Genomic DNA, 26,199 nt, shown 5'->3' with positions numbered 1-26,199 from the left:
GTAATCCACCATCAGCCCCCTTTGGTGTCTCTAAGTGTATTCCCCTGATATGAGCACACCAAGCTACTATTGAGCTCTTACTCACTCTCTCTCCCCCTCCGACAGTCATCTTTTCCAAAAACAGTCAAACAAGCTTTTCGCTCATAAAATAAGAAACTAAATTTACTGGTGAGGCATCCACTAGATATCCTCCCTGAGCTGTTTGAGCATGAAATATGAAATTGCTCTGAATCATAATTGAGTGGCAACAGCAAGATAATTTGTTTTGAGTTTACAAAAATGTTGAGATTGAAAGGGAATCAAATCAGTAACAGTAACAGTCAAAAAGCCATTCCAAAATGCATTAGGTACAATTTACCACTTTAATATAGTAATAATTTGGTTTAGAAAACAGCAGACCTTTATAAAAAGATGCCACGTTTTAGCAGTGATACTAATGAATCTGGGGCACATCTGAAAAATGCAAAGAGTTGAGTCAAGTCAAAGTTTTAAGTAGATTATGACACAAAGGTGACTCACACATTTTATGAAACATAATATTAGCAGAAGTCTCAACACTCAAGATGGAACAGTTACAATGCAAAAATACTGTTTTGTAGTTGTCTACACATTTGCCAGGTTAGTTTTCTGATAGTGTCTGGTGAGAAACTAAGCCCCCACCATCCCTGTGATCCCTGACCCATCCTGCTACTGGCTGACAGCAGCTGTAATGCCCTGCATACTGGAAAACCCACAGCACACGGCAAACACATCACAGCCTTCTAAAATATAAAATACATCATCATCATTTTCTCTGCCTGGCCGGCTGATGACAGTGCGTTGACCCCGAGGTGAACACCAGCCTATCGAAACAAAGGTCAGCAGACCAAGATCCCTAATCTCTGATTGCCCGTCCCCTTCACCTGTCATCGTCCGTTCATCCTTCTCTCCTTACGTCTACTCCCCTTGACCACCCCTGCCCCACAGTTTCTCTCTTCATCTTCAACACATTTGCAATAAATCAATGTGAGCTGAGGGGCTGTAGAAGTAGTGTGAGTCTGATTGATTTCTTATGTTAGCACATTACAGAGGCCTGTGAGGAGCCTTCCAGATTCCATTCCCCAAAGTGAGGGAGGCTGAGAGAGAGAGAGAGAGAGAGCATAAGTTTAATGTGCAGGAAGGATTAAAGTAAGACACTGTATGAACCTAAGCAAGCTACAGAACAATTTGTCAGTGATTATGTGACAGTTATTGTTCCCACCTAGTCACACATGCAGTCTTGTTAAGAAAAAAAAAAAAAAAACTAAGACAGCCTCAGTTTTATTTTTTACTTTTCTCTACATGTTTTTCCAAGTCCTACTTCTCTTCAAAATCTCTGGACTTCAGACTTGGGTTTTTTTTTTTGTTTTTTTTCTCTCAAATACATTCTCTCATGCTCTCTGTAGTCCATCCCCATCTTTTTTTCATCTATTACTCATTGCGTCTGTGAGGAAGATTTGACAAAAGGTGGCAGACAAATGGCTGAGACATTGTGCAGTGCTGACAGGCTCTATAAGGGCTTTTATAATACCAGACTATCTTAGACTGGAACTACAATCACCTTATTATCTGACAACTTAGCCAGAAAATGTCCATTTAAGATTTACAGTGCAAAGCGAAGATGAAAGTGAGGTAAAGCCTATCATGTAAAAAGGAAAAGAAACCCTTTGTAAGTTATATTTTAAGATACTGCCCAGGCTTAGAGACCTAAATGTCAGAAAGAATGTTTGGGATTGAGATACAGTATTTGTAAAAGAGAGCACGAGCTGATAACCTGTCTTCAATGATTGGCCAATTTTTCTAAAAGGTCATGGAGATTTGAGCTTCTATTTTTGACCGTTTGTAATTCATTGTATTGCACAGATCCAAATACAGCACGAGCGACTGAACACTGCAGCGTTTGCGCAGTATGCGGGCCGAGTCATTGGTTAAAACAGAACACCTGCAATCCCATACAACAGCAGAAAAACTAAGGCCAGACATTAACATTAAAAGCCTGACGACTATTCAGACTGTTTACTGTATGGGCACGGTATTAGAATCAATAATATTGTCATGGTGTCTACCACCTGCATCAACTTTGACTGGAGTCAGCCAAAATGTCAGTCAGTAAAACTGTGCTTGCATTCAACTGAAAAAAAAACAAAAAAACAACTGTAAGCTGCCCGTTGAAAATGTTAAATCTCCCTCTTGTGTGTTCAGTGCTAATTAGCAAATGTTGGCATGGTAACACACTTTACTTAGTCAGTGAAGATAACAAACATTACACCCACCAAACGTTAGCCTTAGCATTGTCAGTGTAGACAGTGTTAGGAAGATACGAAAAAAACTTCATAATAAATTCATTTAGAGATAAGGATTTAAAATATATCTATGAAGTTAAACTGTTGAATGTATATTTTCCCCCACTTAGATCATCCTCCAATACTTTTTGCACAAATGACATTTTCAACACTCTCTCCCACACTTTAAATGTGTATGTTTTACTCTGGTTGCTTTTCTTGTTATGTACTACATTAACTGAAGAGCATGTGTGTGCATGTGTGTCTGGTTTATGAGTCCGCTGGCAAAGAAGTGTCTTTATGTGCGAGTGTTTGTTTCTCTGAGGGATATGTCCTGTTCTCCATGCTGCCAAGTTCCACAACATCAGCAGAAACTACTGGTCCGCAGTACTCTGCATTTCCATATCCAATCTCATTCAGACTTAGGTATTGCCAAGAGGTGCAGAATTTCACCACAGGAAACGCGACCAACCAAATACAGTAAATATGAGCCCGTCTACTGCAGCCACGGCAGGGGCTCAGAAAAGATGCACGTTGAAACACACAGAAAAAATAGTTTGCTTTTTCTGCTAATGAAAAACACAAGCCAGATGGTATACAGAGCCACTTCCAATAGTTTTGATGTGTCTGATTTTTTTTTTTTTTTTTTTTAAATGGGTCAAAAGTAGTAAAATGTTTTTTCCCTGAAGATATAATAAATTCCAGCTATGTGAGCTAGGGAGGGGATTTTTTTCAACTCCTATATTTTTTTTGATTGACTTAATGTATGAATCATTTAAAAGGGAGGGTTTTGGAATAACAACAAGCCATGGGAAGGAGCCCTACAATTCTTCATTTATTCAAATGTGCCACTTTCCCCTGGTACAATTGAATAATGGCACACCCTCTGCCAGATTGAATTTTTAATGATGAATAAATAACGGATGTTGGTGTATAAGTCTGTTAATATATTAGCCTTGAATTTGTCATAACTGTTTAATAGAATAGCTGCAATAAATACATCTCTGCATGTCTTTGCGCCTCCGTCTCTGTCTAGTTTTGAATATTTTTTATGCATCATTTCATTTTTTGTCTCTCTCCTAAAACAATCCTCACACCTCATGTTTTTCTCATCCTCCTATCAGTCACCTAAGCTCTTTCATGGAGTTTTCTTCTCATTCTACTGATCACAAAAACGTTTATTTCTGTGTCAGGCGAGTGAACAGTCTGTATTTTTAGTAGGAACTTTGGTTGTTTTTTTTGCATGAATTATACTGAAGATATGCTTCTTAGCTTCATCAGTTTTTATTTTCGGCTATATTTAAAATGCCGAGAATTAGACTTGGTTTTTGGTGCGGGGTAACAATTCACCTTTCACGTTTGTCTTGTTAAAGGCGAAGTACCTGTCCCCCAGCCTGAAAACACATCTTTGAAAAAGGACCCAGTTGTTGGGTTTTCTGACGCATTTCACTGAATGTGGCATCAGGTAACGAGGCAATAATTAAATATTGGTATCCAATTCACAGATCAAGAATACTTCTCAATTGGGACAACAAGTCTTCCTCAGCCTTCGTCCTTCTAGAAAATTAATGTTGCTATTAACCTTCAGACACCTGATATTGCCTTCCCCATAATGACGCTGTTGTGTTTCCTCTGTTAGCTTAAGCGAGTCATTAGCAGGTAAATATATGAGGTCAGTTTTCAGATGAAAAGACTCCGTTTGGCTCGGAGGAGAACCGATATTGTGATTTTGGAGACACTACCAAGTATGAGAGCGTTGGAGAGAAATGCAGCTCAATCACAGGCACTTTAACACATAGATGTAAAGGCCCTCTCTGCGCTAGCAGTGGAGCAGATGCCACACACTAGCATCGCTACTTGAACGATCAGCTGTGGCTCGCTTCCAGGCATTCTCTGTATTCCAGCGGTTTTCAGTGTGATTCAGTGGTTTATGTCGAGTTAAAACTGCCCCCCCCTCCCGTCCTTTAATATTCTTCTGCTCCAGATCCAGTGGCCAGTGTAGACTGATTGCTTGACTAATTTATGATAATTGGAGAAGTTTATTCACTGGATTTTCAGAGTCACATTAATTCCCTTATTATTTACTGTTCAGCATGCATTCATAGTCAGACACGTAACCCATCACAAAAGGGAACCGCGCTCTCGTGTGTATGCGGTTTTGCTGCGCTTCCACGCTTGCCTGCATGAGTATTTGTGAACATTGATTAATGATGAGGCCAGGGAACAGAAAAGAGTACATTATGTTGTGGGAAGTATGTCCCCTTAAAAGCAGGCCCCTAATCTCACATCTCTATTTGATCAAGACTCTAGTGTCCCATGACCAGAGCTCTTTAACTCTGACTGAAAGTGCCAGGAGGAAATTCAACACTTCTCACTGGAGATATGGAGATAACGTCCAATCAGTCAGTGGAATTGGTCTGGCTAGATGTCCATCAAGATGACTGAACTCTGTAACACATGTCTCTCTCACCCCTTACTCCACCACTCTACCTCATTTCCATCCCACTCTTTTCCCCGGCTCCGTACACCTCTCATCTGCCTCTCACAGGTGAATTCCAATGCATTTTTAATGATGATTTAGCAGAGAAGTGAATGATAAATTGCAGAATGGCGATATTACAGTCTTCCAGAATAAAATGGTGGGGGGAATTTACACATTTATCTTTCCTTTGAGTGTTTTTTCACCCTCACGTCTCTTTCTTCCTGAACAGACGCGGCACGCACGCACGCGCACAAGCATGTAAACATGCACGAGGGGCTGAATCATGCAGGTGGAAATATAATGCCTCAGCCTGCCTAGTCTCCCTCTCTCCCTCACACTCTCTCACACTTTTAGCTCTTCTACTGTGAAACCCTGCCCATCAGGTCAGCTTGCTGACACATCTGTCAATACATGCTCTGGGAGGTAGAGGATAACCTTGTCTTGCGATGCCTTCCTAATGTTCCCTGCTCAGCTTTCCTTTCTTCACATTCGTTCAAGACGGAAGGACACAGAAGGAAACCGACAGTGTGACGATCCACATTATGCTCAGCCACACATTTATGCAGACGTGTAAGTAAATGTGTGCATACATACTATACATTGTCACCCACAAAGACGCACTAAACCTGAAGCATGTGTAGCGCACAAAATCAACACAATTACCAAGAATCACAAATCAATTAGTTACAATTACTTTCTATTGCAGCTGTTGTTTTGGATGCGAGTGAGCCCTTGGTGATGCTTTGGGGCTTCCGCGATGAGGCTTGTAACTGATCCAAGAGTCGACTATGGAAAAAGACTGCCTCTCCAACGGCAGCAATGTGTGGTACATCTGATAACAATCCTTTGTTGGAGGTATGTGGGATTTTGAGCAGCTGGAATATATCTGCGTCATCTTGCGAACGTGCCCCCAGCTAGCCTGCTGTCTGCTCAACACTGATCTGGGACCTACTGTGATTCATACTTTCCAACCCTCCGTCCTTTTGACTCCACTCTGGGTTACTCTTTTGTTTCTCTACACTGGCTCTTATTTTTATTCTTTTGCTGTTTTAACTCCTGTTTTCATTGTTGCTCTTCTCCTCCGTGCCTCTGCCTCGTTTTTCGCTCAAGGCCTCCTGGCCACCTTGCAGCACCAGAAATCTGATATTGAAATATCCTGTCCCTTCATGTCAGTAAGAGATACGGAACGGGGGAAAATGAGAAAAAGACACAGAAGAGAGTGAGGGTCAGATAACAAAGGCGGATAGAGGATGAGCAAGGCCAAAAGCACACTGGACAGCTGCCGTCATTTGTAACCGTCATACTGGTAAAGCCCCAGCGTCACCGGGCTACTTTACAGGCACGTTACACAAAATGTCTCCATCTCTCCGAAGCAGAAAACCTAAACAAAATAACATGCTGCTCCATTAAGGCGATAAATCACTTTCTATGTAAAAGCACTCTTCACTTACATAACGACTTGACAGTAATGGCTCGTTAAGGCTTTGATCCACCAACACACACTCCTCTCACGCATTCATACCGTCATTCTAACAATAGGCTTACCACCTAGGTTTCCATCACACAATTCAACAATACTGAAGCAATGGGTTTCAACTATGCAAGGCTCGAACAGTATATATAGATGTGTCGAATGTAAAAAGATGATGTCGATGAGGAAGATCAAAGGAAGAGTAGCCTTTAGAGAAGCATTTGTGAGTGAGACAAACATGCCCCTCAAGATGAGAAACACAGTGAAGCATTAAGGCTTTGAAATTCATTAGAGTGCGTGACAATATAAAGGCGGCTGTTATGAAGAGCAGTACCAAAGTGAGTAAAATCAATGACACTGAGGGATTGTTTTTTTTTCTTGGTAAACTGACTGACTAACTCTTCCTCTACTCCCATCCCCACACTCTTGTTTAAAAAGGAACATGGGACCGGTAGAGGCACGTGATCACACAAGCAGGGCCTGCACAAACACACAAAAAATATACCAGACTCGCTTTTTATATACTTTACGGCTGCCAAACACACGCTGTAGCCGACACAGAGACTGACATGGCTTAATTTGGTCAATCTCGCCTCTGAGATGGTTGACTTCTCTCAACCGCGATCTATGTACAGCTGGATGGACAAATAAAAACAGACAATATGTACACCGACAAACACAAAAAGCCTGCACTCTTGTCAAACAGTCACATTACAAGTGTTAAAAACAGCTCACACTATGAGTCCTCTTGTGACAGTTTACATCTGTGCAGACAAAGATGCCCACACATAAACTAACGGAGAAAAATACAGCACATAAAGAAAAATAGTTCAAATGGTCCAATTTTCATATGCTGAACTTGTCTTAGTACAGAGTTTGTACATATCAATGTATCTGCCAGCTGCATGTCCAGGTATGTGATCTTGCAAATGGCTGAGGCACTTCTGGGGATCGACAACTTTTGCATTGGTTGTTTCCTTGATGCCACCCAGAGCGGAGCAGGAGAGACAGAATCTGAAGCAGTTAAGAGTTTCTCTGCTGCCACAGCAGGACCTCCCTTCCGCAGGGAAATCACAGGCCCAGTGAACCAGGGAACTCTCTCCGCCCTGCTCTGCTTCAGTCCACACTGCCTGCTATACCTCCAGCCAGCTCAGCAGGTTTATTAGTTCAACAAGGGTATCCACAAAAGCAGACAGCCCACATCTCACACATACAGTACACAGTCACAGTCTTCGCTTCTCAACACATCATTATACTGTGGTTAAAAAGCCATTTCACCTGTTAGCGGTATCTCGCAGTAAGTACGATGCTTTACATACCTGCAAAGTCTAAAAGTCTAAAGAACACAGACCTAATATGTGTCAATTTAGAGTTACAACCCCCCCCCCCAAAAAAAACAGCATTATTAGTTGGGCTGAACAATTAATCAAAATGGCGATTTAAAAAGGTTTCAATTTTCAAGTCGCAAGATCTGCAATATTAATTATAACTTACACAACAATGTCTTAACAAGACGCAGCAAGATAAAGTTTAAGATGGCGGCTGTTGAATTCATCGGCCGTAATAACAACTGCAAATTTACTCAGTTAGAGATAATTAACATTAATTGTAGGCAGTACATATGGGCATAGACAAAACAACGAAAAAGAAATGAGGGCTGTTGTCTGGGTCAATGTGATCAGTCTCTGCATGCCAGCGTCTGGTGTCTGTAAACTTACAGTACATACGGCCAAATGTGGTTTTAAAGAAACAGCAGAATGGCCTGTGTATTTTACTGTTCATAAAAAAATAAAATAAAGAAAAACCCACTACAAAAACCTATAAATCTGAGCCCCCAGGATTTAGAGCTGTGAAGCAGTGCTTGAACATTTGGCGTGTCTTCAGTCTGATATAAAAAAAAATTATCAGTTGCAAATTACCAGCAGTTGGTCATTGCTATCATTAGTGGCCTACAATACAGCTGATACCAATAAATATAAAGCTGCTTTGAATGCCATAATAACTATTGATCAATGTCGAGTATACCACTAATGAAATATATTATTTAATAAGGGCTATATTTGCCCGCTTTTCTATAAAACCAGAATTACTGCTTTGTGGTTTTATACATCCGCCAACAAGTCAAGTTTTAGTTTACGTCCATGTCTGTCCAATATACTGTATGTAGCGAAGACTTTGACGGAATTTAATAAAAAAGGTATTAAGTGTATTTCATCATAACTAACGCATGAATTCTTAAGTTATGGCCTTTTGTGAGGTCGCGGTGACTTTGACCTTTGACTACCAAACACTAATCAGCTCCTCTAATGGTAAACTAATCAGCGAACTTCTGTGCCAAATTCGAAGAAATTCCCTCAAGGCGTTCCTGAGATATCCTGTTCACGAGAATGGGACGGACGGATGGGCGGAAGGATGGATGGACAAACTGAAAACATGATGCCTCCAGCGGAGGCATAAGAACTGAGCAGTTTCCTTTTGTGATTGCTTTAAAAGGAAAAAGAACAAACAAACATGGGTGGTCCTCACCAACAAACAACTGCATTATCTAGGACATTTGTAACTGTGCTTGGTACAATCCTGTATATTGCATAGAAAAGCTGCAATTAGATGTTTTCCGCAAATTGTTCAGCTGTTATTATAAGATGTGTAAAAAGATGTGTATATGAAGGATGATCAAGCCCTCTAGGTCCTGCTGGGAGTGAGGTTCTGTATATGAAGGTGAGTTAGTGCAGATTTATCAATCCCGGGTGAGGTGTTTGTGCGTGTGTGTGCGCCCCATGGCTATCATACAAGCCTGATATAATTTCTGTCTTGGGTCGCTGTCGACTTTGTTGTTGACAGATGTGGACCTACAGTGAGCGTGCTGTCAAGGCAAACCTCTCTTTTTTACCATTCTGTGTCTGATGTTTTGGAGATACATAAAACTCCTAACTATAGTTAGGTGATTTGCTAACATATTGATTTGATTGTGTGGCTTTAAAGTGTTTGTGTTTGTCCATGGTTCTGCAGCTGTATGCTATGGTATTCTACTTATACACAAGCAGTCCTCTCAGTGCTTTGGAAAGTTTGGATTCTCAGAGTGTTATTGATTACCTCCCACCCGAGTGGGCAACCCTACTGGGCCTCACCGACTTCTCAGCTGTACTATGTATGTGTGTGTGTGTGTGTGTGTGTGTGTGTGTGTGTGTGTATACATATCACACTTAAAACATTAGACTGAGACATAAAACAAATTGCTCAAACTCAGTTCATTGCTGATTTAAAAATGATACCACAGGAAAAGATATACTAAACACCACTATAAGAAATTTAGCTGGCAACCCCCCCCCCAACATTTTATGTGGAATCACATTTTTCCATGAGAAAAAGAAGCATTTCTATAAGAAATTTAACTTTTTTTAATAGCCTTGGGTTTAATTTCCTTACATTGCTGAAGTAATAATGGTTTAGAGAAACCCTGACTTCTCTCAATGTTCTTTTTCATTGCAAATTCTTCATATGAAAGGTACACTGTTGTATCCACTCATAACACTGTAACCCGTGGTAGCCATTTTGTTTCTTTCAAGTGTCTCATTGTTATACACACAAATTGAGCACATCGCTTGCCATTACGATTTAGCCTCAGTCGCCATTGCCTATAATCCAGTGAATTAGATTTTAAGGCTGATTTTAAATTGCACTCGAATCTCCATTTTACTCTAACGGACCTGCATCTGTTATAAAAGGGCACAGATGACAGCACACCTACAGCAGCAATTCAAGTATGTAGAGTTACCAGACAAATAATAGGGCATGTTTTATAATACTGAAACAAACAGATACCACGAGAGATCTCTATTACCTGATCCCTCCCCACTGTGTCTGAAATGACTGTGTCAATAGCACAAGGCTGGAGATAAAGGTCTGGCATTATGGCTAAAGATTACAGGCAGAGACAGGCTGACACACACACAGACAGAAAGAGTATTTGTGTGGGTCTGTGTGTAACAGCAAAAATAACAAGTGCAGCAGAAGAAGACGGATAGATGTAGGGAGGAGAGGAACAGATAGCAGCATTAACCATCCCCATTTTCCCACAGCCTCTCATCTCATCCAGCCTCCCCTGATGCTGTCTGATCCAGAGTGAGTGTTGGGGTTATGGGACATATTTTGCCTTTCATCCTCCAGGCTTACCACTCAGCATATTAGAGCTTCATTTAGTCGTTCAGATTTTTTCCTCAAGAACACAGGATTAAAAAAAACAAACATCGAAATGTATCTAATCAGATATCTTTTTCTCTGAATAGATGTTTTTGTTTTTTTCTACCAAGTCTAGTGATCAGAGACAGAGATTTTTAGTACAAGAGGACATACAATCATCAAATTAAAACGCAGGGCGGATGTATTTGCTATTCACATGACCTTAAAGTGGTATTAAAAGAGGCAAAGAAGCTTGTGGGCACTAGGCAAAATGTTGGCCGTATCCTCTCGGTGATCAGCTCCATCTCAGAAGTCTGAAGGTTACATGAAAATTAGCCAACCCTAAGGTAGGAAAAATTAACTGCAGCTCTCTATTGATCAATACTAATGTAGTGATATCTCAGAGAGGACTAACGCACCAGATCAAATGATTCAGACTCAGCCACGAAATCCACAGAAGCACAAGACAGGAAGCCGCATATCTTCTGACACTTGTCAAGCTTTGGAATTTACAAGAAATGTGCCACACGCTTGTTTACTTCTAACCAATGCCAGCTGAACGACACAATCCACATGCTTGCATTCAGTTCGGAGTCAAAGATCAGCAGAGAGCCCATAGATAGATAGATATATATATATATATTTTTTTTTTTTCTTCAAATAGTTTGTTGTAAAGCATTAGGGACGTGAAAGGGTCAGCTGTCTGGGAACCGATCACCTTAAAAATCCCAACCTATTGGGCGATTGAGATCCCCTGCTGCCCCCCCTTTTCATAACTGCACATTTATTCGGACGATAAAGCAAACAGTTATTCAAAAAGTACCAAAGAAGTGACCGTGTGACATTTCTTATATCCTTCACTTCTCTTCGATTCTACACTGGCTCTGGGGAAACATTCACGTCAGCACCTGCACATTATTTGCCGGTGATGTCGCATAATAACCTAATTCATCCCCTCGCTCATTATGGGAAGGTAAATCACGCCGTGTGCCTCCCGAAATCCGACTCCCCGTTCCAGGGGAGCCATTTCCCTCATGGGCTGTCAATAACCCTCCGCTGACCTTGTGCAAACACACCGACTATTCCCCAAAGTGAGCTCGCCCGGCTGCAGCACCACGCACGTCCGCTCCCGTCTCAACTCGTCCGTGCGGGAGAGACAGCCTAAAGAGACCCGGAGTCTTAATGGCTATTGGAGGATTGTCCGTGCGCCCCGCGTCAACACTCTGAAACGACGCGAATTGTGATTTCCATTTTAATCACCATCAAATCAAAGGCCGGTCCAAGTTTACATGTGAGTTGAAACGTGAGGGTGTTCGCGGGAAGATGCAGCCAAGCCTCACGAACATCCATCGGCCTATTCGCACTCAGACTAATCACCTGCCGTGATTTCAGCTTCGCTCTCCCCATTTCATCTATTTGCGTGTGTTCTGACTAACGCATTCGGGCGCCGCGTGACGCTAAGAGAGGAATCCAAGGGGGACCGCATGATCCGCGGGTGGGTTTTATACATTATGACAGGAGCAGAAGTGCCAGAGTCCGGGGAGTCGCGAAAAGCTCGTCTGCGGATACCGTGTCTACGGCGCTGAGATTGGCCCGGGAGCCCGACCACCAAACTCCGCTTGGTAACACTGCACCAGCGGATGCACCACTCCTCGTACACCCGTAGCACAGCTGCACGCTGAGCGAACATACCTGGTTTTTATGCCGAGTCCCATCTTCGAGTTCAGAAGAGCTGTTCATGGTTCCCCATCGGTCATTTACCATCCTACGGAGAATCTGCGCATCCGATCCGCCTGTTCCTTCCAGGCGAGAGAGAGAACAAACCCGCGCTTCTAAAGTCCTTATCAGTGATTTAGCCTACTCCATGGAAAAAACGGGGTGTTCAACGCATATTAGAAAGGGAGGCACAACTACTTCTGCGGCTCAGCAACCGCACGCAGCGCAAATTACGCACCGAAACGGAACTTAGATTCCTCCCGAGAGTCTCCGGATTATCTGGCCGTCATTCAAAATTAAAAGAATAAAAAGGAGTGTTTACAGGCTCCGGGGTTGTGTAACTTGACTCACAAACGCATCGCAATTACACTGGACTAGACAAAAATGAACCCCCAAAATGATCCCGAGAGCACCGGGCACAGTCCTTTTACTCCACAAAAAGAAATCGACAAAATCTTCTTTGGCTCAGATTGCACAATGCAACCCGACCCCTTTTTGTCCAACCACTCCCGTTTCCAGGGTAGTCAGAGACGCCGAGCAGGTAGAGACAGGATGGGATAGGGTCGCAGGGGCTGCCGCGTCCGTTTTCTCGTTTCTTCAGCGAGGAGAGAGTCCGACACCGAGTCCAGGGGGTGGATAGCGCCTCCCTTATTCGCGCCAGGCTAATCTGGCTGGTATTTCACAGACATGTCCTCGACTCAACGGGTACGGGGCGATTAGCGTGCTCCGCTGGTGTGCCGCACCGGGCGCTCCGTGCCCCCCGACTGTCAATCAACGAGTCCTCCCTTTACGCGCGGGGCGCTCCGTCCCCGTTCCCCGGCTGCCCTCGAATGCCGTGCCACTGCCGACCCGCCCGCTCCTTCACTCTCACCGCACCGTGGATCCTCCTATTCCACTGCGACCCAAGCAGCAGCAGATTCTGGCAACTGTGCGTCCAATGTGAAGACTACAGACAGTGTAATGAGTTAGCGTGACATAAAACCGAGATCGGGTGGCTGCTAAAATCCTCCTGCGGAACAAAAACGGTTGCTTTTCAAATCTACTAAAGGCTGCGGCACATTATATAAATTGTCACGCCACAGTGTGTACGCAATTACACCCGGATACCTGACTGGGTTTAGTAATTCTCTCAGTGTTAATTACCGGGTGTGACATCACCCAGCACTTCTAATATCAGCGACAGCCTTTAGAAGTAGTGCTGCTTGTTTGGGGAGTTTAAAGCCGAGGAACCTCACTTAAGTAGAAAAAAAAAAAGATGAAACAGAATATTAAACTGAAGCAACTGCCTCATTTACTTCACAGAAATCAGATTTAAAACCACCAGAGTCCTTCCCCTTGATTTCCAGTAGTTTACCTGAGGTGAGCTCTGAGATCATTGTCTAAGTTGGTAGGTAAAAGCCAAAGCTTAATGTAAACCGACAATGCAGGATATACAGTAAACATTCACCGAGCACATAGCTGCATCTAAGAAAGGCTAGGCACAGTAGCATATGTGCTTAGCCCCCCCACCTGCAAACCTACACACACACACACACACACACACACACACACACACACACACACACACACACACACACACACCCACACCCCCAAACACACACCCACACACACACACTCCAACCTTCCCTCCCTTGTACACAGAGTAATTACTGTCAATAATGTGGCCCACAAGAGTGGTCATGTTTTTGCTCAGTTAAGGTGGTTTGATAGACAGATGAGCAGAGGTCTAATTATTGGTGCAGGGAACAAAGCATGAGTGCAATTGATCGTTCCTGTGATGAACCTGCACTCACTCCCAATGGGGAGGAGTAAGATTGGGGGGGGGGGGGTAATGCAAAATAGGGTCACTGTTACTCAAAGTATGTTGTCAGCAGCTCTGAAACCCACCAGTGGTCTGAGGGTATGTTTTTAAAGTGGAATCGTATATCAGGAATGACAGCCCATCTAGGGACAAAAATAGCTAATTTAATGTTATGACATTTAGCTTAAAACTTGAATATTGTGTATTCAAATAAACGTTTATTATGGACCTGGTTAGTGTGTGTGTGTGTGGGTCACGTATGTGTGTGTGTGTGTGTGTGTGTGTGTGTGTGTGTTTTGTTTTGTTTTTTTTGGGGCGGTTGCATGGAAATAAATGAAATAATGACCACATAATGACCACTAAAATGACTTTAACTGCTCTAACATTGTCAGAAAAACCTGTTCTCTTGTAGGACCCCATCGCTAATAATAAGAATATGCCTAACCAAGTAGGTTTTCAGGGCAGATGTGCGTTAATACTATTCTGGGGTGAGTTTCCCAGTAGCAAATGAGCTTAAAACCCACAATACTTACAGAGTTTCACGAAAATTCTTGAAGTTTTCACATACAGTTTCCAGACGACATCACAGCAACAATTTTTTGAGAATAATTATTAAAAGATCAGGGGAATGAATTCTTTCAGTCTAAGACATCATGGGTCGATTAAAGGAATCAATTCCCTGAACCGAGAGCTAAAAAAGTCAATTGAAGAATAACAATAGGGGTCAGAAAGAAAAGAAAAGCCTCTGGTGTATGATTTAATAGGGCTTATATAGGGTTTATACCTATAATAAAACCTCTTTTTTTATTCCTGTGTTTCCCTTTCACTTGCTCAGTTTCTTGTCACATACGTGTATGTATGCAAGTTTATAGACCTACTTATAATGTGTAGCCTATTATGTCTGTGTGTGCTCCTGTGCACCAATACAGTGTGTGTGTGTGTGTGTGTGTGTGTGTGTGTGTGTAAATATGTAATATATGTAATATGTAAAAACAGTCATACTGATTTGTGCTTACTGGAACAAAAGGCAGCAGTTAACACCAAATGTCTCTTTACAGTACGCCCTGAGGTCGTGGTTCTTACTTGATGAAGAAAAAGGGAAAATGTGTAAACATTGCACATTTGCTGACAAACTGCAGGGGTTTTCAATTTGGCCTATATCCTTCTGGCCTTTTGACAAAATATTGTAATAATATAATGAATGAGCCATGACTTTAATATCAAGGGAGGAGGTGTAGGAGGACTGCCAAATATACAGTGGAGCAAACCATTGTAGGTAGAGCCTTGGTCACACCAGCTGGTTGTCATGTCTTTGTCTGATAATGGTTGTGCTTGCAGTTGTGTGTTTTCGTGTGTGTGCTCAGTTCTGGCCCCATCTTTGAATGTCACTGAAACCTGATCAGCCAGGGACATTCAGAATAAGAGGGGAGGTCTCCCAGGAAGAGCTGTTTATCTCGAGAATTAGCCCAGCAATACAGCCCTTTATTGGCTTTGCTGTTTTATGTGTCCTGATGTACAAACAAGTGGCGCTTGGCACTTGGTTCAGTGTTGTTGTCTGAGATTCTTTTTCCCCTTGGCTGTGTTTTGGTTTTTTTGGGGTTTTTTTTGTGTGAATTTTCACGCATGGAGTGGCAGCAGGACAAATGCACAGAACTGTGAAGAACCAACAGACTGAACTGCCCTTCCCAAAATACCAAGCCTATAATTTGCAAAACAAAAGAGTAACAAGAAAGAAAGAAAGACAGAAAAAAAAGGAAGAGAAAAGAAAAAAATGTGGGTGAAATAAGGAACGATGGTAAAGAATGTTAGCTACATTATGGGTGAACGTAGAACAGTACTGAATGGCACTGAATTGGACATGGGATAAAACACTGTCAGTTATACTAAACAAGTATAGGAGAAATAACAGCTGTTCAACTTAGTAAGAAGCTTATATGCACACATAGATACACGCTGCACAAGTAAATTCGCTCTACATTGGCAGATAGACACAACCACAAACAGAAATGCACAACCAAACACACACACCAAATAACGGTATACGTAATCAAAGTGTCAGTCCCTATACTATCATCAAAAGAATTTAGTGAAAAATCGATAGGGGACACAAACAGAGCCTGTGCAGGCTGAGAGAGAAGTCTCTGGTGTTATTAATGTATGATGATGGTCTTTCTCGAGATTCTCCAGCGGAGAGGCAAAGCGCCCACATCTCTGAAGTGCAAAGTCAAAGGCAGTGTTGCATCTCTCCCTGGCTGCTCTGTTAATTCCCTAACTTAGCCCGAGGTTAGCCATAGGTGCGGGACATGAGTGAGGTTACTGATACATCAGATTCTTTGCAGAGCTCTCCGCTCTGCGCTCTCCCTTTTTTCAGTTAGAATATCAACCCTGTGGGGGCAAAGCTATTTCATCAAACACTCCACACATACAAACACACTTGCAAACACACGTTCTTGAGCTGAGTGCACCGACTAGTGAGTACACTGGTTGCACATAAAGGTGACATTTACAAATGGGGGTAATTAGTCTTAAATCTGGAAGATGGATTTACACAAGTGGCGGCGGTGCTGATGCTGATCACAAAAGTGATTGAAAATACGGTGGGTGTTTCAAAACTTTATGACCAGCATAACGTCTTCATTACTGTCTCCAAGCTACTAAGTACAACCATTATCCTTATCTGTGATAGTTTACAGTATTTATAGAATCGATAATATTCTGACCTCTGATGTGGTCATATCCTTCCCAACTTCCATCCTCTTCAGTGAGTCAGGCGTCCCTTCGTAGCCCTCGCAACTTTGATGTCTGTTTCCAATCCGGTGGCTGATGTTGTATGACTCATGCAGTCAATGTTTTGCAATCGCTATCTTGTTAGAGCTCCGTTTGCCTATTTGTTCACCGTCAGGTTGTCTCAGTAAGCCGCCGAGCTGTAATTGCTGAATGGTTTATAATTATCCACAGGCCTCCCATGGGCAAGGCTCCCGGGCACGTCTGCAAGAATGTACTGCTCCACCCACCGATGAACCCTTTCTTTTGGAGCTAGGAAAGCAGACGGAAAGATGGGAACACACACACATCATAAAAGAAAAGGGCAAGTATAAGTGAGAAGCTTATTAAAACATGCAAGCAGTAGAAGTCCCTCTGTCTGTGCACTGTTTACTTGCAACCTCCTCTTCCACTGCAATCAACACCCACTTCACCTCTCACCCTCTTTCACTCCTGTCCTTCTGCTTCCTCAGCCTCTCTTTTTATTCAGCGCATTGTACTTCATGGCATCAAACAAGCTTACCTACCAATAGGATCACAAGTTTGTGATCCTATTGCCCTCTCAAGGAACGTAAGGTCTTTAAATGCTGTATTTCATGTAGGGCTGTACTCCCACAGTAGTTTAAGTCCAATCTGTACCTCTTTGGGGGATTGGGAATTACGTAGACAGGAGGTAATCCAAAAATACTTGTTCTTGAATGTCTTATAATGCCATGAAGACTCTTTACCCCCTACTGGGACATCCCTGTACCTGTGGTGCAGCCCAACCCTTAATGTGACCTATCTGATTTCATTTGAATCTCTTAAAAGCTCCGTACCACATATGTTTGGTTGTTTTCCTCTTTGGAGATAAACTATCATAGACTTTCTTAATATGGAAAGTGTTGTGAACCAGTTTCATGCTTCCCTCTTAACTTCGGCTTGTTTTTGCTGCTCTTTATTATATCTGAAGATATAGGCTTCAGATATGGCACATTATACACGTGCCATTACAGCTTGAAGTTTATTTACACCATGCAAAGGTGTGGAGATGCCTCAGCAAACACTGAAAACAGGGCATATCAATATTTCAAACCTGTAGTTAGCTCTTGGGAAATGCGGATGTTTTCATCTGAGGTCTACAGAGAGTATAACCTGGACAAAGTGAAAGATATACTAAATACCATGGGTTTTCTCAGGGATGAAGGGTCATTATATTCTAAAAGAAAATGTTTCCCTTTTAACAAATATGTCAACCATCTGGTACAACGGGGTCACCTTTTGTATTTTGATATGTGTATTTCTTCAGTTATTTTCTTTTGTACATACCTACTATGCAATTATATGACTTCACTCCTATTATTTTTATGTTGTGTTGTTTAATTTTTGGTTGTAGTTATGACCATTGTCTTTTATGTGCCTTTGCTTGTGGCACATATCTTAAAAGGTACAATGCAAACGTTGTCACCACCACTTTGGTGATGTTTGCACCTAGCATGCACCCGCAGCAGCCAGTGACAGTCATCAATCAAATTCTTTGCGCCTGTGGATCAATCTATACACTGTCTTCTGTGTGGGAAACTGTTTTCAAAATGGTATTCTGTGACCTGCTTTCTTCTGCTTTCTCAAAATCAGCCTTCAAATCATGGAGGAGGAATGTAACGTGTACATAATTTGCATTTACAGCATGCAATCTGAATTTGAAAGTTTGTGATCATTTCTCAGAATTTTATGGGACTGCACTGTGTGACCCCAGAGCTCTGGAAAAGGATCAGGTGGAGTGTGTGAGAGAGATAGCCTCTCCTGTGGTGCTATGCACTAATGTCTGTGAAAATACCAAAGACAGGAGATGAAATTCTTCTACTTCACTCAGCCCGTGTCAGTGCACTCCCAGGTGAAACCAAAGAGATGGAACCAAAGAGAAGAATGAAAATGATACATAATAATCATAATATCACAGTCTTACTCCTTGAAATATGGCAGCTATTTGAGTTGATGGCAGATAGGCCAGGACAGATGTCAACCCAACGAATCCATTCCTGGCAAGAGAAAAAGGTAACAAGGTACCGCAATGGAAGAGGAATGCGTAGGTTGAGTGGCCATGGATGTAAGTGGCTCCAACTCTTTCATCTTTGTCTCTAGAAAAAAAAAAAAAAAGAAAAGAAAAAAAATCAATCCGTGTACAAAAACTGTAAATTACTGAGTTGGGGAGCAGGCAAAAGGTGAACGGATCTGCTCCAAAATGCACTAGCTCTCCTCAGAATATTTGGTCTTCCATCTTGAATCTTCGTCTTACGTCTTAATACACAATGCCAACAAAGAACCAACTGTTTGAATAATTGATACTTAGATAAACAGGCTGAATATCAGTTTGTAGTTAAACCCTTCCAGTCAGTCAGTCAGTGATTACATTCTAAATTTGGATCTTCTGTTTCTCTTACGAATTGTGTTCAGATGGGACTAATTTCCATGAGCTCAATACCTTATATTTGGTGAGTGGGGGGGCATAATTCTGCCTAGATCTTTTTTTAATAAACAATATGATCATATTAAATGTATCTCCAAAATGTTCACTGAATGTCTTTGCTCCCCTTCTCTTACTAAACATATAGGGATGAACCTGAATGAATTGCAAAATTTTCATTTTTACTGTGTGTAAATATACACACACATACATACACATACACATATCAATACATACATAGCAAAGTTTTCCTGTGACACTGATCTTGAACAAACAGTGGAAACTTATCCTGTGGATGATGGCAAAGTGTATCTCTCTTCATCAGATGAGGGTTCATCGTCTAGCTCACAAGACACTGTTCTTATCCCTGTGCTATGCGGCTCTGCTCCATGGCCAGTGCCATTTCAAGTCCTGTGACATTGAACTTGAACAAACAAGTCATATCATGCCTATGGAACACACTTCCAAGATACAAGTGTTAAATTGGTATTAATGCAAGACCTTGCCAAGCCATATTCTCTTACACGGCCAAACCTCCAAGTATGTAAATATCCTCAGTGGCTGAAACCCTTGTTGAGAGGTTTCCATGCCTTAAAGAGCCCAGGTCCTTTGCATGGATGTATGGCTGGCAGCAATGCCACAAGTACAAGATGCACAAGTACCATGCCAAGCTGACATCGTGAAATTATGCCTATCCGGAATTAGAAGTTAACACATTAAATAGGAAGCTACTACTGTTGGAGAAAATGAGGACACGCTGGAGAAGGAGAGGCCTGAGTTAATTGATGCAATGAAGAATAACAACGCAAAGATAATCGGAGAAGAAATTACCAAAACCTTTTCATTTCGAAGAGTGAAGGTGGTGACCCTCAGCCCAGCTGTCAGTGTCTTCAAAGAGAGGTTGCTTGGATTATTCAGTGAGGCTAAAGTAAGAATGTTTGTATTTTGGTCTTACTTCCTGTTTCTTCATGTTCTATCTATGTTACGGGGGTCTATGTACCTATGTACTGGGCGTTCATTTTCTTCGAGATGTGTAGAATGCTGTTCTATGTTTAGGCACAGGCTGGCTCGTTCAACAATCCCAAAGGAGTTGGCAAAAATATGCACGTTCCTCAAACAAATCGATAAATGATTGGATTGGATTTTGCATGGATGACCTTTCACAATAATCACTTCCTCTGAAGGAGAATAAAGAATTGATATTTATGTTTGTGTTGATGATAAACTGGTGTCCTGCATTTTAAGAATCTGGTCAGGAACATGCCCACTGAACCAGATGTAACTTCTATTCTGATTGTGAATAAGCGGTGTTTGTGCATGTGTCTCTACTCTAAATTAGACCTAGCATAAGCAGTCTCTAAATTGCAAATAGAAACACTGAGTTGAAAATATGCATAGCAGGATGCTTCTGTACTTATGTAATTTTATTACTTTCATTTGAGCAATCTTAAATACATATTTTGTGATCCAGTTTCCCCAGAAACTTGGAACCACATTAGAAGATGTTAATGGCATGACCATAAGACAGTGTTGGTGTTTGGAAAAAAAACAAACAAACAAAAAAAGAAACATAAAAATACAAAACTCCAATCCACATTTGAAGTAGTCAAGAATCTGTTGTTTCAATTGAATATGCAGAGTGAAGAGGGTCCTCTTCTCCCTCCTTTATTTATTTTTTGGACATTTGGTTGATTAAAAAATTATTGACGTGAACAATGTCTCCTGTGTCTGACAATATTTTTTCAAGTAAAGCTAACCTTCCCTGAATTAGTAATGTTTAACTTGTTATTATTAATAATTAATCAATATAATAATTAGGTAGATGAACACTTGCCTACTAACAATCAAGAATTACTTACTTTTTATAAGTAATTACTTGTGTAATAATTGAGAATTGATAGACTTTACCAAATTTCTTTTAGCTTGTCATAGCTGATATCTACCCGAACGAATTGAGTGCAAATTGATACCTAACATTATTAAGTGGATTCTATAGGTTTGTATCAATGTAAAAAAATATATATATATATTTTGAATGACCTATTTAAAAAAAAAAAAAATTCTCCACATCCAATTTTGTTTCCTAAGGAGCAGACATGCAAAAGCACAATGAGGATGCAGGAATTCAACACTGGCTACGTGCCAGCTCTTCACACTCCTCCAATTAATGCCTTGGTTTGGGTGAATTTCTTTTCTTGCCCCTGTGATACCCTGCAATTGAGGATTCTTGATGCAGTGACTAAACCAAAAATCACAACATACTACTTTGTTCGTATTAAAAAGAGCATCACTCTTTTTGAGGCGGATATCATTTTATGCTGTGTAGATGTGATGGCATTAATTTAGTACACCCTTTAAATTATAGCCTTTTTGTCTGCACTTTACCATTACCAATACCATTATTAGAAAGTAAGATCAAAAGGTGGGGATCAATTGGGTTGGTAAATTGACATCATACCAACTACCTCCCGCTAGACTACACCACATATTTTTGAAGTCCTACAATGTCAAAAGTCGCTCTAAAGGCTGGGTCAAGCCAGAAATTAAAACATAAAACATAAAAATTAATTTCAAAAATCAAGTCATTGCTGTGGTTAGTGGATTTGCTCATTTGGGGAAATGTAAATCCATGAAAATTTTTTGTGTGGAAGACTATCAAGCCATTTTGACAGTACGGACCTTTGAGGGAACAGAAAGCCAGAGTCCAAAATGGACGAAGATTATTATGTAGCTTATCAGCAGTGTTGCACCATCCACTTTTATTTAACTTCCTCTTTCGGAGTATAAACTGCTCCTCAAAAGAGGCATGGCTTGCAGACAGTTATGAGAAAGGAGCCGATTGGTACTAGCACTTCTTTTGAATAAACTATGTGAACCTATTGTACCGTTAGCTAACAAGCTCTCTAACTGAAAGTTAACCGACAATTAACAAGCAGTAGGCAAGGTCGTTAGCTTGGAGAGCATTTTTTCCTTTTTGTTAATAGGACAGAACAGAGAAAAGAGAAAGAAGCCTGGGGAACTATTAGGACTGACTAGTGCAAGCATGTCCCAGTTAGGTCGCCAGCTACGTTAGTTCATCAACTAGCCCTGCAAGTAGTCCCTACGTCACCAATAATTTATAACCGAATATTTCAGAAAGATGCATGAGAGAACTTTCTGTTGATGCAAGCCTTGAGGATGAAGTTTTAAAAGGGTCATACATCTCCTTTTCCACTACCTTATTCGTCTGTCTCATAATGAACTATATATCGCTCACACTTCATCACTCAACCAAGTTGTCCACCAGGTCCCTGTACTCAATCCCTGCTCAGCTCTGACATTACTTCAGAGTCTTCTGAGACATTCTGCAGAAGACACAACGACTCCTGGTTGCATTTGAATTCTGCAGTTTACAGTGCGAACATGACAGGAGACAGCACTGTTCCCTGTGGGGCTGCTACTTGCCAGCTGTTCAGGAACACAGCACCACAGCTGCAGAAACGAAGATCTTTGAGGTAGTCAGGTATTAGTATTTGTTGCTGGACTTGTTGGGTTGAAACTCCTGTAATGCAAACTGAATAACAATAAACTTGAGGAGGAAATAATTAAAATTTCCATGGTGCAAGATATGTGTTTATCATGAGCATCTTCAATAAATGATACATTCAAAGGCCCTACAAAGGCAGAGTGCAGTAACTACAGAAGCAGTAAAGTTGAAAATAAGTTTTAAGCAAACTTTAAAACTGATAAAATGATAGGATTACAACCTTTGTATGTCTTTTTAGGCTGATTATTTTACCTAAAAAAAAAAAAAAATCATTGCTGTAGAATCTAGATAACAGCCTACCTAAAAAATGCAGATACTGCACTCTGCCTATGGATAATCTTCTGCAGTATCTATCAATACTGTGTCCTCTCAGGTTTCTGATCCTTTTTAGCTAGTTTGTTTAAGAAAATTAATTTCAGTTTTATCACAGTCCAGAGCTTAGAAGTCAAGCATTTCTTTTTTTGACCGAGTTTCTAGTATATTTCAGTATACTAGTAATATTAATAATTTATAATATAATACATGAATTTATGTGATTTAAAAAGGTAACTTAACCACACCCAATCATATAAAACTTCACTAGTCTGAAAATGAGATGGCAGCTACTGAGATCTGCTAAGCTGGCTAAGGAGTTTAGTTATTTTTTTCTTGTCCATCATGAATTGATTTAGTGGTTGTCTTATTTTTATGGATTGACAAATGGAAGAGCAAAAAAGTTCAGTCAGTTAATAAAAAGGGATATTTTTTATTGACACATGCAGTAATGGTACAGTACAGTAAGTGCAGTGATGAGTCCTACAGCATACAGATTGCCAAAGCAGAGTGCAGTAACTGCAGTCTGGGCAGTGAAATCAAGCCAGAATACAACAACACAGACAAACTGCAGATACCCCATACTGCGGCTCTTAGGTCAGTTTTGTAGTTACTGCAAACTAAATATACTGTTTGGACGGAAATTAGAACCTTTCTATGGCATATTGATTTTTATATAGTAAAACCGATGTCAGAGAGTCAGATACCAGTTATACAGTAACTCAGTTTTGACCAAATATGTAGTTAGTGCTTTGTGCCTTTGTAGGGAAGCATAGTGTTCAACGAGTGCTGATGAAAACCTATGAATAGCTCTCAACTAGAGTAGAACTGCCATTGACAGGACTAAAATAAGATGAATGAAACATGGATGTGTTTGCTGTAAATTTAATTACACTAACTACATGTAATGTATGTTGATTTATTATGTATTTATGCATTATACACAATCTTGTTTAAGTGCTGAGTGAGAAAAAAATGTAGTCAACTGATAAGACCACGCAAATTACTGGACAACATGGGAGAGAAGAATTTACTCTATTCTAAGTATAGAGGTGATTATAATGCTCAGGGAAGATAAAAGATGCATTTCAAGTATCAAGAGTGGAGGGGGGGGGTTCTTTCATAGACTGTCACTTGCAGCACTCACTATCATAGGTGAAGTTGCAAACAGCTCTGTCCCCTTGTTAAACGCTTTCTCAGCGGGACCGAATGAGCAAACATTGTCTTCTCTTATCTACTTTTAGAGAGCAAATGAAAACACAACGGTATCTCTCCAGTCAAAGACATAACGTATTCAAAAAAAGACCACAGTATCCATCGCAATCGCTTTTGCTTGATCCTTCAGCCGTTCCCTTCTGTGTACCAAAAGAAGTGCACGGTCATTGTACATTGGTAGACAGCAATATAAAGATTTGTATTTTTCAACCAATAACATCCATTATGACATCCAGATCTGAATATTCATGAAGAGTAATATTGGTGTACTGTAAATGTTTTCAAATAATATTTAAGATTCTATCCACATATTTAGTGCACAAAAGCAAAAATATTTACTTAACCAATTTATCAGCATGAAAAATAGTGCTGTTGTAAACAATTATCCAACAAAACCTTTGTTAGGCAAATTATGTGGCTGATCAAAAATACATATTTATAAGACTAAGTCAAAACTTAGTATGTGGCTGGATCGCCCTTTATCTGTTTAAATCTCTTCTACTCTCTGTGCTCATATAAACAGTATTGTAATAAAGAAAAATTCCCAATAAAGCTGTTCTCATGTTTTTTCATTTCCTGTTGTCAAACAAGTAAACTAGCATGAAAAAGCGACTGTAATGCGGCCCATCAAGTCGACAGGTTAACCAGCACCGGTCACTCCCAAGCCGTTTCCAACCAAAATCCCGATTTTACAACCGCGACGTCGTCTGGCAAAAAAAACCAAAATCACCACACACGTAAGTTACAGACACCACGTTTGTGGCTACATTTACCTGTAAAATGGTCACTAGGAGAGAAAGTCAGACGCTCATTCGCGTCTGTGCAGCTGTCCCGCGGTCGGCTGGGACCGGGGAGAGGTGAGCCTGTGGAGGCAAAACCCGTCTTCGTCTAAACGCGACAACGCGGGCAACCCCCGTCTGTGGAAAGTGGCTAAGATTCGTCCAACCAAGTCGCTAAAGGGCCGAGAAAAGTCGGTATATCTAGTGACAAAGGCAACAAGTCGGCAAGGCTGCAAACGGGCCCCTCCCGATGACGTGCGAGAAACTGTCTGCGCCAATCCATTTTTAAAGCGCAACCGCCAACGAGGAAACTCTTAGCAGTTGGCCGGCCGACCAATGGTGTACCTGGAGCACTCAGTCACATGGCATTCAGATGACCAATAGGGGTAGCCTTCGTTGACATTCACGCTTATGCGGTTCAGCGCGAAAGAAAAAAAAAAGGGTTCAAAAAAGTGCAAGAGAAACAGGAGTCGTCAGCTATTTTAACAAACTTATCTTGGGTTAGTCTTGATATTCGTCATTAAGTTTGGTGATGGTGACTACAGGTGGACGGTTTCCCCTCTTCAGCCACCTGCAGATTATAGATTTGGACCTGCGATAACCGATTGTTTTTTTGGCCACAGCAGAAACAAGCTTTGAACACAACACATTCAAAAACGATGCAATGAGCGTTAACCAAACTAACAAAGTAACCAGGACTGAAAAATCGGATGATTCTCTATGGTTTTGTTACTAAAACGGACACTTTTCACATTACACAGTGATTTTTTTCCATTATAAATATAAAAATATCTCTTTTAGCCATTTTAATATTTAAGACAGGAGGTGATACAGAATGTAGATAATTCAAACTTTCAAACTTCATGATATATTACCATTATTCCACCATTATATAATACCATAGCACCCTTCTCATTTATGACACTTTGTATGGATAACACTTCCTTGCATTGAATCAGTGTTATAGACAGAAAACTTATACCCCTGAGTATGATAATTTACTTGAAGTAAACAACAGAATGTCAAACTGTATCCTGCTCCTCTCTCACTTTGTATGCACTGCATTCCATGAAGGGAAAGAGGGGTAAAGGAGTGCAGGAGCTGATGGTCTACTGCTGACAAGGCTGTTGCACAGCCAAATTGCTATAATGGACTGTCAATCTGACAAACTGGGAGGTGAAATTAAAGAATGTAAAAAACGACTCCCAGGAA

At 41.0% G+C, this 26,199-nt stretch overlaps 1 protein-coding gene and 1 long non-coding RNA gene across 2 annotated transcripts in view; both read right to left on the bottom strand.

Moving 5' to 3' along the window:
- LOC120805994 (fibrinogen C domain-containing protein 1-like) overlaps nt 1-16,824 on the bottom strand; it is a 98,905-nt gene extending 82,081 nt beyond the window's left edge. The window contains exon 1 of the mRNA XM_040156602.1: nt 16,670-16,824. Within this exon, the coding sequence (XP_040012536.1) occupies nt 16,670-16,702 (33 nt within the window). The 5' untranslated portion in view covers nt 16,703-16,824. The remainder of the gene's footprint in view (nt 1-16,669) is intronic.
- Nucleotides 16,825-23,406: 6,582 nt separating this feature from the next.
- Nucleotides 23,407-25,241, bottom strand: LOC120805995. The gene is made up of 2 exons (XR_005709622.1): nt 24,982-25,241; nt 23,407-24,915 (listed from the first exon to the last, which is right to left on the bottom strand). It is a non-coding gene; the product is annotated as an uncharacterized LOC120805995 (long non-coding RNA).
- Nucleotides 25,242-26,199: the final 958 nt, after the last annotated feature.

This window comes from Xiphias gladius, chromosome 20 (genome assembly GCF_016859285.1).
Source record: "Xiphias gladius isolate SHS-SW01 ecotype Sanya breed wild chromosome 20, ASM1685928v1, whole genome shotgun sequence".
Lineage (NCBI taxonomy): Eukaryota > Metazoa > Chordata > Actinopteri > Istiophoriformes > Xiphiidae > Xiphias > Xiphias gladius.
Note: the sequence above shows the minus strand (reverse complement) of the source record. Positions and strands in the feature narration are given on the sequence as shown.